This window comes from Brassica rapa, chromosome A09, assembly GCF_000309985.2.
Source record: "Brassica rapa cultivar Chiifu-401-42 chromosome A09, CAAS_Brap_v3.01, whole genome shotgun sequence".
Classification (NCBI taxonomy): domain Eukaryota; kingdom Viridiplantae; phylum Streptophyta; class Magnoliopsida; order Brassicales; family Brassicaceae; genus Brassica; species Brassica rapa.
Window position 1 is genome coordinate 32,412,765 of NC_024803.2, and position 14,704 is coordinate 32,427,468.

Consider the following 14,704-nt stretch of genomic DNA (forward strand, 5'->3'; position numbering starts at 1 on the left):
TTCTGTTTTGTCTCTTGACATCTTTTGAATGTTGAGTTTCAAAGTCATCCACATGATCGATATGGGAAGAACATATAAGTTTGAAATCAACGGTGGAAACTCATGGAGACGTTTGGAAACGACGCTTACGCTTACGTGCCACTCAAGTCTAATGAAACCCCCTGTTTACTTAGACGGGTCTCTTCTCTTCACTGGCTGAGAAAGGACGGTTGTGGCTTTCAATCTCAAGACGGAGCAAGCACGACTTATCCCGGTCAAATTCCCCCTGGAACTGAGTTCAAAAACGCTCTTTGCTGCTGGCGATAATAGCATAACTTTGATATCGGCAACGGAGAAAGTCGTTTACTTTTATGCCCTTACGAATATCCTCAGTGATCGTCGACCCAAGTGGGTCCTCCTGAAGCAAATCCACAACGGAGTGACGGACAAAAAGAAGCTTTATTATTGGAACGTTCTGACTTACAACGGCAAGTGTTTAGTGTTGAGTGTGTGTAGTACAGATTACAACCAGTACAGGTCCTGAGATTTACAAGGTCCCGTACGAAATTAAAAAATTTAATATTTTTTTTGGTTAAAACAATTACATTTTTCTAAAAGAATTAGGGCAAATTTTATTTTGACTTTAATATATGTATTTTATGTTAATTTAATTGACTTACTTATGTTAAATTTATTAATTTGACATGTTCTGATATTTTCTAACTAAATGTGAAAAATATATAGTTTTATAAGTATAGAATTCAACTAAAAAAATTTGACCTGAAAATGAGGCCCCATCCCAATGTTTCATGGGTGTGTGCTCAAGCCTGTCACTGATTACAACCGAGTGGTTAATGTGTACCACTTGAGTGCTAACAAGTGGGTAGCCATGGGTTTGGTTCCGGGATGGTGCGATGCAAATCAGGATTTTTTTTTTAGTTTGCACGGTCTGTGTCTTCTGTAGTGAGACTTGATCAGATATTGGCTTGTGGTAATCGACGCATCTCCTCTCTAAGCTCGATTATAGCACTGATTGATGGAAGCTCATCAGAAGAAGTTGAAGATCAACTTAAGAAAAGATCGGCTGAACACAACTTTTTGTATGAGCAAATTACCAACAGGAAAAAAAGACTGGTTTAAACAAATTCGTTCCAGAGTGAGCAACATGTTGTGTTTTTTTGGTGATTTGATTAATGAACATGGTACTGTTTAATGTTCTACTCTCTCTTTTTAGCAATGTTATAATGTTTGGTAATAAAATTTAAAACTTATCATTACTCAGTTTGCTTAAAATCACTCAAACAAAAACTTCAACATAAAATAGCAAACACATGTTCGACTTTTCAATATGTAAAAAGTAGTCCAAAACATCTTTTCATAATATATGTTTCTTATGCTAGTTATAATTTCTTTTATTACATTGACTTAAAAGGATGGGGAAGATAAAAATCAAGAAGATTTTTTTTTCTTTTTTTCCAGTTATGTTGTTAGAACAGAATGGAACATACACCACTAAATAGTGATTGTAAAGTTCTCCTAGCCAAAATATCAGCACAATATTGGTTACCAGACCGATTGATATCTACAAAAACCTAAGGGCAACATTATCGCGGGTTGATAGGCCCGTCCCTTACTGATATATGGTCCAAAAATAAATCAAAATCCAATATAAACTGAGAAAACGGGCCTTAACTAAAGGGCATTTGGGCTGGTCCGTAAGGCGACGTGGAGGAAGGTGATTGGACGATGATATCGAAGTCGCGAAACACATTTCTCTTCGCCTCTCGTCTGTTTTATTTTCTCTTCGCCTCTCGTCTGTTTCATTTTTACGTTGTAATTTGTTTCCACTTTGTAATTTTCTTTTCATATCTTATCAATATAAATGTTTAATGTTTGTTTCAACTCTTTTTTTTATGTGTTATTATTAATTTTAAAAAAAAAATACCTAAGAGACTTCTAAAAGCAGGGGCGGAGGCAGTGAAGGAGGTGTGGGGTCAGCTGACCCCACTACTTTTTTAAAAAATATTTTTTTTATTTAAGAAAATTTGTATTGACCCCATTAAAAATGAAAATTTGACCCCACTAAAAATATAATTTCACAAATATAATCACAAAACATTAAAGATTGAAGATAATTTAAAATTATATAAATAATATGTTTATTTTATTTCTTAAACATTTGATTTATATTAATTTTAGCTTAGATTTCAATAAACACGTTTTTATAATAAGTGTTAGTTACATATTTCAATAACTCCCAAATTGTATTAGGTCCAATAATGAGCGAATTTGAAAAAAAGGGATTTGTACTTCTTTTCTGGACAACGCAAAGAGGAAGAACTCTCATGTTCCCCAAACAATTTTTAGATAATTTTTTTTTGATCAAGTAATTTTTAAATAAGTTTTCTATTTTTTTTTGTTATACACTCTCTTCTTTATTTTAGCAAACTAAAAATGATTATGAATCAATGATTATGTAAATTTATCAGTTAACTAATGGATCAGTTTCTGAATCGGCAAAAAAATATCAGCCAATGAAAATCATCAAAAAATAATATTACAATATCGCATCAGTAATGAATTTCTAAAACTTTTATGATTTGTTTTATCAAAATTATTTTAAATTGTAGTAAATAATTATGGTAAACAAGTTTTAAGATATGAATGATCATATAGTATATTTATAGTTTTTCCGTGGTTATAAATTATGTATTTGGAGATAAAAAAATTTGACCCCGGTACAAAAACTTTCTGGCTCCACCACTGTCTAAAAGTCCCTCCAATAATCTTATTTTTTAATCCTTAACCAATGCCCCTTAAGCTAACTATATTAATATAATAACCTAAAGACTTAAATTTTGTCCTAGGGATAATGTTGCCCTAAGGGAGAACATATTTTTCCAACACTCGATCATGTATATGAAGTGGTAGAACTTGATCAGAGTGTATATTTTATCGTTACTCCATTCAACATAACAATAACCAACGCATTGTTCAATTTTTCAACATATAAAAGTGGTTCAAATCGTATTTTTCATAATGCGTTTCTTCTGCTAGCTATAAGAATGTATAATTATTCCTTTTATTAGTTTAAATTAATGTGAAATTAGGTTACTTGGGTTGAAACTCATTCATCCGTTATATTATTGAGCATCTTTTTCTTTGAACAATGTGCATCTTTCTATTTAATTCACATCTCTACGAGAAAGTTTTTCACATAGGCATTCTATGAGTAAGAGCACTACTCACTAGAAGTAGAGCATCATTAGAACAACATCACCGCATGAATTCTTATAAGGAGGTTACTAGCTAACACCAAAATATTATTATTTTAAAATATTATAAGTGAATTATTAAATTTTAATTAAAATTAAATAGTTAAACTAATTAAATTCTGCCACGTGGAGAAATGAGTTCTTATAAGTATGCTGCAAAGACTTATTAATTAAGATTTTATGGGTATTTTCTCTCCTAATTTTGTATTTTTCTTATTTTTCTAACTCATTAGATATTCATTACAACTCCCCGTTGGAGAAGAAGACCTTAGAGTATTTCCAATTCATCTCTATTTTTATCTCTCTTTTTTTGAACAATCTTTATTTTTACTTCTATAATAGCATTTAGAGGTTAAATCACCCCAAAATCTTTATTTTTGTCTCTAAAATATAAATTGTTATTTTTCTCTATTTATAGAGAAAGAAATAACATTCTTCTATATTTTGTTTTATATTTGTAGATCTCTATTTTTAAAGTAACATATTGGAACAAAATTCATCTCTATGATAAAGTTCTTTTATTTTATAGGTAAAAATAAGAAAATACATTGAAGCTTGTCTGTGGTTAGGTACCCTCTTAAATCTTTCATCATTATATTTGTTACTATTTAGTTGTAGATTTTAAAAAATAAATGACAACAGCAAAAATGAACTAATAATACAGTGACACATTTAAAATAACTCTTCAATTTTGTCAAAAGTCTATTTCTTCAAGGATCGTCTCTCTTTATCCTCTACATTTTCTCTTTTTCATTATTATAATTGTTAGAAACTTGTTGAGAATTCCATGCCGCGGATGTTCTAAGAGCATCATTAGGACGGGAAAACGGCTTATTCATGCCCGAACTAGGGATTGCTGAGAAAATACATACCTCAACTTTTACTGCAAGTCAAAACATACCTACACTAATCAAAAATTTAAAATTCATGCCTGAATTATGGATCGATAAAAAAATACATACCCCAACTCTTATTGCATGCCAAAACATACCTTAACTAATCAAAAATTTGAAATTTATGCCTAATCTTTAGAAGTCAACGCCAATTTCAATCTATACTATTATTTGCGAAGTAAATTTTCGCAACGGAGCTCTCACGTTAAAAATTAGAGTAGCTAAAATCTATGTTACCCCTAATAAATTTTTATATATATTCTATTATATAATAAAATGAATTTTATTTGCGAAGTAATTTTTCGCAACTGAGCTCTCACGTTAAAAATTAGATTGGCTAAATTCTATGTTACCCTTAATGAATTTTTAAATAAAATGAATTTTATTTTAAAAATCTTATATATTTTTTAAAAATAATTATGATGATTCTTATATATTATGTTGTTATCTTAAAATAATATTTTACTATTATAAAAGTAAAAAAAATTAAAAGAAGTTATTTTTTACAATATTATATTTAAAAAAAAAGATAATTCTTATATATACAAATATATCTTAAAATCACTTCTTAGAAAATATCCTTATACAAATATATTGCTCCATTAATATTTACTTAGATATTATTTTTATCTTAAATTTTAACTTTCAAAATAGTAAAATATTATTTCAAGATAACAACACAATATATAAGAATTATCATATATTTTTAAGAAAATATAATATTGCAAAAATCATGTCTCTTAATTTTTTTTACTTTTACAATAGTAAACTATTATTTTAAGATAACAACACAATATATAAGAATCATCATAATTTTTTAAAAATATATAAGATTTTTAATATAATTTTTTTTTATTATATAATAGAATATATATAAAAATTCATTAAGGATAACATAAACTTTAGCCACTCTGTTTTTTAACGTGAGAGCTCCGTTGCTATAAAATTATTTCAAAAATAATAGTATAGATTGAAATTAGCGTTGACTTCTAAAGACTAGGCATAAATTTCAAATTTTTGATTAGTTAAGGTATGTTTTGGCATGCAATAAGAGTTGGGGTATGTATTTTTTTATCAACCCATAGTTCAGGCATGAATTTTAAATTTTTGATTAGTGTAGGTATGTTTCGACTTGCAGTAAAAGTTGAGGTATGTATTCTCTCAGCAACCCCTAGTTCGGGCATGAATAAGCCGTTTTCCCTCATTAGGACATCTGCAACGGCAATCTCTTGAGACGTTTCTGAACTAACAAAAATTAATTAAAAAAGGAAAGTGAAGAAAGAAAACGTACAGGTGGAGGCAAGAGACAAGAAACGATTCTTTAAGACCATACTCTTTCTGACATTTGAGAGATTACGTTAAATACTTGTCATGTATTCAGTGGTTTAGTTGGTTTTTTATACTTTCTAATTCAATTATTATTTTCTTTATTTTTCTAAGAAACTTTGATAGTCTTTAGCCACTAAAGATGCTCTTAGTGGTCAATTTCTCAATACTGAGTCTCTCATATAATTATATTAATAATTTGGTTGAATAATTAAATTTATAATGTAAAATAAAAGCATGTGAATTAGAAGAAGACACATGGCTCCATAGTTTCTTTAGAACAATAGAAAGTACCTTCATAACTCATTTAGAGACGATTCTTTCTATCTAACGTCATTTTCTCTTACTGTTTAATTGTTCAATACTTTTTCTAGCTAGAGACTCTTCTATAGAAGCACCGATACAGGTGCTCTAAGTGTAATTCTCTAAAAATATCTTATTGACAAATAATAATTAAAAATTAAATGAATATCTCAGGATGTGAACTTTAACTCAATAGTATTTCATTTTTTTCTAAATACTTATTTAGTTTTTAATTATTATTTATCGCTAAACTGTTTTTTTTTTAACTTTACTTAAATTCTATGGATGGACATGCTTTAATATCTCAAAAGTAAATACATTAGTTAAACATTAGGCAAAGAATTGATGGAATTTTTGACGGACAATAAGAACTGACGAAAAATTAATATTATTCTACTAAAATATTCATCTGAAAATCATAATTTTCCATGGATGATATAAATTAGTTTTGCAAATGATTTTTCTTGTCTTCACAACTAACTCATTCGTAGAATAGACTGTTTGAAATGATCGTCTCCTGCCTTTCATGAACATTCAAGAATATTAAGAGGAAGCATGGAGGTTTAAAACAATACACAACCAGAAGCAAATCAACAAGCCACTAGCACAAATATGACACTGGTTGTTAGATACCAAAGAATATTATTCTTGGTATCTAACAATGGTAATAAGATATACGATATCAGAACAATCTTAATTAGGATTGATCATCTTACCAAAACTTGTAAGATACAAAGTAGTTGAGTGTAGCTCTTAGGTCCTCTATCAACAACCACCTAATCAAATCATCGTGATGGTATATGAGTATGAGTCTGAGAAAAAGCAACTACAATCATAAACAGATAACTACATCACTCGGATTCAAAGGAACATAATGGCAATCTTAACATCCGAGAATATATTTAGAACTTTTTTTGAAGAAAATATAAAGAAAACCAGTGGAGAATATGTTACTTTATTTTCTAAGAAAGTCAAATTTGGAGAAAAAAAAGTTCAACATTAGAAATGCTCTAAATAAATTTATGGTCAGATCAAATCTATCAAAATTTAATTAAATCTGTCAAAATTAAGTAAATTGGTGGTCAAAGAATCTAACAAAACCCAATTATCTCTATCAAAACTAAATAAATCAGTGGTCAAAGAAAAATAAACCTAGAAATCTTGTATAAGCCTGTAAAAATTAAGTAAGTATGTGGCCGAAGAAACTAAATATAACAAATTTCTATTAAATCTATGAAAGTTAAATAAATTTGGTCAAAGTGAAAATTTTCTTAAAAAAATCTATTGAGCTTATAATTAATTAAGTATATAAATAATTAAATAAATATGTTACCAAAGAGAAATAAATTTATTTTTATGGATATATAAAACATGTACTAAATAAGTTTGTCTGAAGGCAAAATCATTATTATTTTTATTTTTTCCTGCTCAGTTGAAAAATATAGTAATGACATTTTCATAAGTACTGTTTTTGATAATAAATGAATTAAATGAAAATAAGTATGAAATTTAAACTAGTTTTAAAACAAAATTAGAGTTAAATTTATAAATAAGAGTCAAATTAACTTTTTCTTTTTTAATAAACAGACTATTAGATCTTTTCCTTTTTATACTTAAATTATAAATTTGCAAATCAAATTTCTTCTTGGAATTTGCGTAGGTACTATATATAAATACAAACACAAACACAAAAAAAAAAAACGAACACACCTAGCATCATAACAAAACCCCAATTAATTTCTCCGATAATGGACAGCTTGCCTGGCCATCTCTTGAACAAGGTTCTTTTCAAGACTGATCTCAGAGCGCTGGCTATGTTGTGTTGCGCAAATACATCACTCCAATCGCATATACAAAACCCTTCTTTTGTATCTGAATACTATTCTCAGATCAAATCCAGTTTGCTTCATATCTCCACTTATGGCTCACCTTACCTAGTCTACCACCACCCACACGGCGGTTCTAGGTCACATAAAACCAAAAACAGCTTAATGGAGTGTCATATTTTTGGATGCTGCTCAGGCCTTCTTCTACTTTTCATTGATGATCGTCTATGCGTGACAAATCCCATTAGGAAGAAGTTTCGATTCTTGACTCGTCGGGACAAGAGAAAGCAACTAGGGCTCGCGGTTAATCAGCTTGATCGAACCACACATAATTTCAAAGTTGTGTACATATTCGAGATGGCAAAAACCGATGAAACGAAGTATGGTTTCGAGATTAACGCCGGAGACTCATGGACATGTTCAAAAACGACACTTACTTGCCACACAAGCAATCTTGATGACCGTATGAAGAACCCTGTTTACTTGGAGGGGTCTCTTCACTGGCTAAGAAATGACGGAAGCATCATATCTTTCAACCCCGAAACAGAGAAAGCACGGCTGATCAAGATTGACTTCCCACAGGGATTGACTTCGAGAACCCTCTTTGCACCCGGAGTTAATAGCTTGACTTTGGTATCAGCCAATGAGGAAGTCATTTACTTTTATGCACTCAAGAACATTCTCAGTGATTCCAAGTGGGTCCTCGAGAAGCAGATCCAGAACGGAGTGATTGACAAAAATATAGTTAGCTGGTACGTAGAAGCTTATAACGGCAAGTGTTTAGTGTTACGAACTTGGTATGATGGAGTAGTTCATGTGTACGACTTGATTGATAACAAGTGGGTAGTCATGGGTTCGGTTCCAACGTGGTGCGATGCAAATCGAGATTTTTTTCTATTCACGCCGTCGTCGTCTTCTGTGGTAGGACTTGATGAGATATTGGCTTGTGGTGACTCTCTAAGATTGATTATGGGACTTGTTGATGGAAGCTTATCAGAAAAAGGTGGAGAAGCAACTTGTTGATGGAAGCTCGTCAGAAGAGATGAGATTACTTTTGAGGATGTTATTTGTATGAGCAAAATACCAACAACAAACGAAGAGCGTAGTGGACACATTCGTAAGCGAGGAACATGCATGTGTCTTTTGGTTGATGAACATCGCTGTTTTATGTTTTCTTCCCTCTTTTTGCATTAAGCGAATTATGTTTGTGTGCTTGTTTAAATTGAAAGCTGAATGACTGAAAATCTCAAAAAGTTTTACAAAAATAATTAACTAATATAAATTGATATAATCTACTTACTTATCATCAATTGATTTTATATTAAAATTTCACTAATTCTAATTAAATTTCACTTAGTATAGAATCAATGAATGAATGAAAATCTTACATTGGTAATTGAAAAACAATTAATTAATATATACAGAAATAATGTCAATCCACTCATTACCATTTAGTTTTAGATTAGAAATCTATTATAAATCCGAATTTAATATTAATAAGGTGCTCATAATCACCAAAACAATGAAAATACTTAACTAAAAATACTTTTTAACAATATTCTTCTAACTATAAAACTATCAATATTATTTAACTATATACTTTAATAGGAAAATAAACTAAAAATGCCATGTCTTAATCAATATTCTTCTAACTATAAAACTATCAATGTTATTTAACTATATACATTAATAGGAAAATAAACTAAAATTGCCATGTCTTAATCAACAGTTTAGGTGGTTTATATTCTGGGCTGACCCCAACCAAAAAACTTCAACATAACAATACACAACAGTTGTTCAAATTTTCAACATATAAAAGTTGTCCTAATGTGTTTTCATAATGCTTCTTATGGTAGTTAATTATAACAGTGTATAAAATTCCTTTGATTAGTTTTATTAAAATGATAATGGTGAATATAAAAATCAAGAAGATCGCAATGATGATGCAATTCCTTTTGCTATGAGATATATTTAACAAATTTAGATAGAAGATAGATTTATATAAACTATTCTTCTTATTCTTCTTCTCTTCCTGACAACTATTATTTGTATTCATCTCTAAAAAAAATCTATGGAGGGTTCCTCCGATTTAAACGGTTGTGATTTTGTATGAACTATATATAGAACACACAACTATCATAAATTCAAGGTAGGCACCATCATCTCCAATCTTTTGTTTCTTCTTTCTTCAAGCCTATTAATTTGTTCTTGAAATGCCTTCAAGCAAAGACCCCAACAGCCAGAAATTTACAAAACTAAAGAAAGTAGAAACTGATCCAGACCCCGACCTTTACGACATAACATACGTCGATGTAACTCCCTCTGAAAGCTGCTCTTCTCCATTGTCCAAATCACCATGGTCCGTACAAGTCGATCCCAACCTCATAGAACCGCCACGTTCTTCTGCGTCAAAATCCACGGCGTCGCACGCCAAAGAACCAAAGAACTACTCTCCCAACATTCTCATGGGATCCCTGGTCCGTGAAGAAGGCCATATCTATTCTTTAGCCACCTCTGGTGATTTACTCTTCACAGGATCCGACTCCAAGAACATTAGGGTTTGGAAAAACCACATCGAGTTCTCCACGTTCAAATCCAACAGCGGGTTGGTTAAAGCTATTGTTCTTGCAGCGGACAAGATATTCACCGGACATCAAGACGGGAAGATCCGCGTTTGGAAAGTCTCGTCTAAAGACTCGAGCGTGTTCCGTCGCGTTGGTACCATGCCGCTTATCCGAGACTACATCAAAAACTCCATAGCCTCGTCCTCTTACTTAGGTTTCATGAGACGGAACCGAACCAGCACAAGCGCGCAAGGGTTCCGACATCTTGACGCCATCTCGTGTCTAGCGTTGAGCGAAGACAGGAGGCTGTTGTACTCGGGGTCGTGGGATAAAACGTTTAAAGTGTGGAGAGTCTCTGACCTGAGATGCTTGGAGTCGGTGAACGCGCATGATGACGCGGTGAACGCGGTCGTGGCCGGTTTTGACGGTTTGGTTTTCTCCGGTTCAGCGGATGGTTCGGTTAAGGTGTGGAGGAGAGAGGACCAAGCCAAGGAGACGAGACATTTCTTCTCCGAGACGTTATTGAAACAAGACTGCGCAGTGACGGCGATAGCGGTTGATCAGAGCGGGATGTTAATTTACTGCGGTTCATCGGACGGAACCGTTAACTTTTGGGAACGGGATACTAATATGAAAAACGGCGGCGTTTTGAAAGGGCATAAACTCGCCGTTCTTTGTCTCTTCGCGGCGGGGAATTTGTTGTTCAGTGGTTCTGCTGATCTCGGGATTCGCGTTTGGAGGAGACCTGAACGCGGTGGTGGTGGAGGCAGAGGAGGAGAGCACGCGTGTGTTTCGGTTTTGACAGGACATGCAGGTCCGGTGAAGTGTTTGGCGGTGGAGAGAGATCAAGAGTCTGTTTCGGGTGAGAGACGGTGGATTGTGTACAGTGGGAGTTTAGATAGGTCGGTGAAGATGTGGCGTGTTTCGGAGAATTCTCCGCCGTTGGAATTTATGACAGATTCGTCTGGTGGTTCTTCTAGGTTAACGGTGGCTCCTAGCTTCTCGGCTCAAGGGAGAATTAGCCACAATAAATAGTTATATATTTTTGTACGCAAGCGAAAAAACACTAAATTATTTAAATGTTTATTATGTAAAAGAGATTGATCCAAGAAAAAAAAAGATTGATCCAAACAGTTTATAAGACCATGATCAACGAAGGTATACGGTTTCATAATTTATAACTAAAAAAAATGTCTCATAAATAAAAGATATAAAAAATGCATTTTAACAAAAAAATACCAAATCATGATCTAAGACCATTTCCAGTGTATTTTGCTATTTTCACTTCTAAAATAGAGGAACTCTATAAGAGCATCTCCAACCCACCTCTATTTCTACCTCTATAATAGCATTTAGAGGCAAAACCACTCCAACACATCTCTATTTTTGCCTCTAAAATGGAGATTGCTATTTTCTCCTCTATTTATAGAGGAAGAAATAGCATTCCTCTATATTTTGCTCTATATGTAGAGATCTCTATTTTAGAGAAATACATTGGAGTAAAACCCACCTCTATTATAGAGTTCCTTTATTTTAAAGGTAAAAATAGAAAAATACATTGGAGATTGTCTGAGATGGGATATGCTCCAATGTATTCCTCTAAAATAGCAATCTCTAAATGTAGAGTAAAAAATAGAGGAATCCTATTTATTCCTCTATAAATAGAGGAAAAAATAGAGATCTTTATTATAGAGGAAGAAATAGAGGTGGGTTTGAGCAATTTCACCTCTAAATGCTATTATAGAGGTGAAAATAGCTATGGGTTGGAGATGCTCTAAGAATCTCAAATTTAAATTTCTTTCATTAATCATGTTCTAACACTGTTCTATAATATGTTTTATAAGGTCATATATTCGGCGGATATACTCTGTTCAGACAAAAAAAATTACTGAAATTATAATATTCAGTTAACTATACGGTTATTCTCAATTTTAAATCAACTTTGGTTTAGCTCAGACAAATTAAAAAGATGACAGAGAAACTCTTTTTTATATAGGTCTTCGAGCATGATTAATTGGGCGTTTTTAAGGTAGGATTCTTAGCGGAATATAAGATACCGTCTCTAAATTTTTAACTAAAAAAGCTAAAACCAATTCTTAATTTTTTTTAATTAAAAGTTAAAAAAACGCTTTCTTATATTCCGCTAAGAACCCTACCTTAAAAACGCTCTCCCCCCCCCTTTTCTATTAATCATTATCTTATACACACGATCTTGATAGGTCTTTAAAATAATCTGAAACTACGAAAAAGAGGAAGAGAAATAGAAAGACTGTCTCTCGTTAGAAAGACTCATATACAAACTTAATATTCAATGATTCAAAAAAAAATTGTTTTTGAAGATTGTCGTGAGAAACTTATTTAAAGGCTCTAAAACGGTGCGGGACAAACGGGTTGGATACTGCAGTATGGTTTAACTGTGGTTTGTATAAGAAAAACACATACCGTGGAACAACTGCGGATCGTCTCAAATAAATGGTTCAAAACGAAGTATGAATGGTGACATATAAAATGAATAGTATAACTGCGGGATACATATGATATATTTATATTTTCAAACTAAAAATTTAGTGGTACTAATATAATTTTTTTTAAAATATTTTATATATTTGAAATGTAAAATTTATCATGCTATTGCGAAATTTTATATTAAATATCTTGTTTTATTTTTAAAATTATAATTGTGTTAGATGTTGTTTAAGCAAAACTAAATAAATTATAATTTTTAATATATTTTTATAGTAAAAATATTTTTTTTATAATATTATACACTTTTTTCTTCTTTTTCTGTTCAGCAATAGTATACAACTTCGAATGGCCTCGGATGTTAGTTGCGGAATGAATAGAACGCACGGCGGTAGAGAATATAATTTTTATTATATTTTTATAGTAAAAATATTTTTTTTATAATATTATACACTTTTTTCTTCTTTTTCTGTTCAGCAATAGTATACAACTTCGAATGGCCTCGGATGTTAGTTGCAGAATGAATAGAACGCACGGCGGTAGAGAATATGTGTTACCATTAACTTGTGTTTTTATTAATTTTATAAATAAAATAAATAATAAGAGAGTAGTGCGGGACAGAGTGCGGGAAAGTTTTTGTCTCCAACCACACCCATGTTTAACAAGAGATAAATATGGTGTAGTTCAAAGTGAATACTGTTGTTGAACAGAAAAAAGAAGAAGAAAAAGTGTATACTATTGTAAAAAAGTTATTTTTATTGCAAAAATATAATAAATATTATAATTTATTTAATTTTGTTTAAACGACATCTAATGCAATTATAATTTCAAAATAAAACAAGATATTAGTTATAAAAATTCACTAATAGCATATTTAATTTTATATTTCAAATGTATAAAATACTTTTAAAAGAATTATATTAGTTCCACCAATTTTTTTGTTTGAAATAGTATAACTGCGGGATACATATGATATATTTATATTTTCAAACTAAAAATTTAGTGGTACTAATATAATTTTTTTAAAAATATTTTATATATTTGAAATGTAAAATTTATCATGCTATTGCGAAATTTTATATCAAATATTTTGTTTTATTTTTAAAATTATAATTGTGTTAGATGTTGTTTAAGCAAAACTAAATAAATTATAATTTTTAATATATTTTTATAGTAAAAATATTTTTTGTATAATACTATACACTTTTTTCTTCTTTTTCTGTTCAGCAATAGTATACAACTTCGAATGGCCTCGGATGCTAGTTGCGGAATGAATAGAACGCACGGCGGTAGAGAATATGTGTTACCATTCACTTGTGTTTTTATTAATTTTATAAATAAAATAAATAATAAGAGAGTAGTGCGGGACAGAGTGCGGGAAAGTTTTTGTCTCCAACCACACCCATGTTTAACAAGAGATAAATATGGTGTAGTTCAAAGTGAATATTGTTGTTGAACAGAAAAAAAAAAAAGTGTATACTATTGTAAAAAAGTTATTTTTATTGCAAAAATATAATAAATATTATAATTTATTTAATTTTGTTTAAACGACATCTAATGCAATTATAATTTCAAAATAAAACAAGATATTAGTTATAAAAATTCACTAATAGCATATTTAATTTTATATTTCAAATGTATAAAATACTTTTAAAAGAATTATATTAGTTCCACCAATTTTTTTGTTTGAAAATATAAATACTTCCCTGAGTTGCACTACTCATTATACTTGTCACCATTCATACTTTGTTTAGAACCATTTATTTTGGACGATCCGCAGTTGTTCCGCAGTATGCGTTTCTCTTATACAAACCGCAGTTAAACAGTACCGCACTATCCAATCCGTTTGTCTCATACCGCTCAAACCGCTGTTACCATTTGAAGCCTACACTTCTAACCACACCATATTCATCTCTTGTTAAACACAGGTGTGGTTGAAGACCAAAACTTTTCTCACACTCTGTCCCACACTACTCTTTTATTATTTATTTATTTATAAAACTAATAGAAACACAAGTGAATGGTAAAACACATTCTCTATCATCGTGTGTTCTTCTCATCCCGCAACTAACATT

General features: G+C 31.0%; 2 protein-coding genes across 2 annotated transcripts; both read left to right on the forward strand.

The window, feature by feature from the left end:
* Window positions 1-3: 3 nt before the first annotated feature.
* Window positions 4-9,374, forward strand: LOC103840949 (putative F-box protein At1g57580). Its single transcript, XM_033281164.1, has one exon. It carries the CDS (start codon window positions 7,525-7,527, stop codon window positions 8,623-8,625), a length of 1,101 nt encoding a protein of 366 aa, XP_033137055.1. The 5' UTR covers window positions 4-7,524; the 3' UTR covers window positions 8,626-9,374.
* A 242-nt stretch (window positions 9,375-9,616) lies between these two features.
* LOC103840950 (protein JINGUBANG) lies at window positions 9,617-11,404 on the forward strand. Its single transcript, XM_009117465.3, has one exon. It carries the CDS (start codon window positions 9,816-9,818, stop codon window positions 11,199-11,201), a length of 1,386 nt encoding a protein of 461 aa, XP_009115713.1. The 5' UTR covers window positions 9,617-9,815; the 3' UTR covers window positions 11,202-11,404.
* Window positions 11,405-14,704: the final 3,300 nt, after the last annotated feature.

What these genes read in the sequence shown, in the direction of transcription:
- LOC103840949 (XM_033281164.1), top strand. Translation starts at nt 7,525, where the DNA reads ATGGACAGCTTGCCTGGCCATCTCTTGAACAAGGTTCTTTTCAAGACT.
- LOC103840950 (XM_009117465.3), top strand. Translation starts at nt 9,816, where the DNA reads ATGCCTTCAAGCAAAGACCCCAACAGCCAGAAATTTACAAAACTAAAG.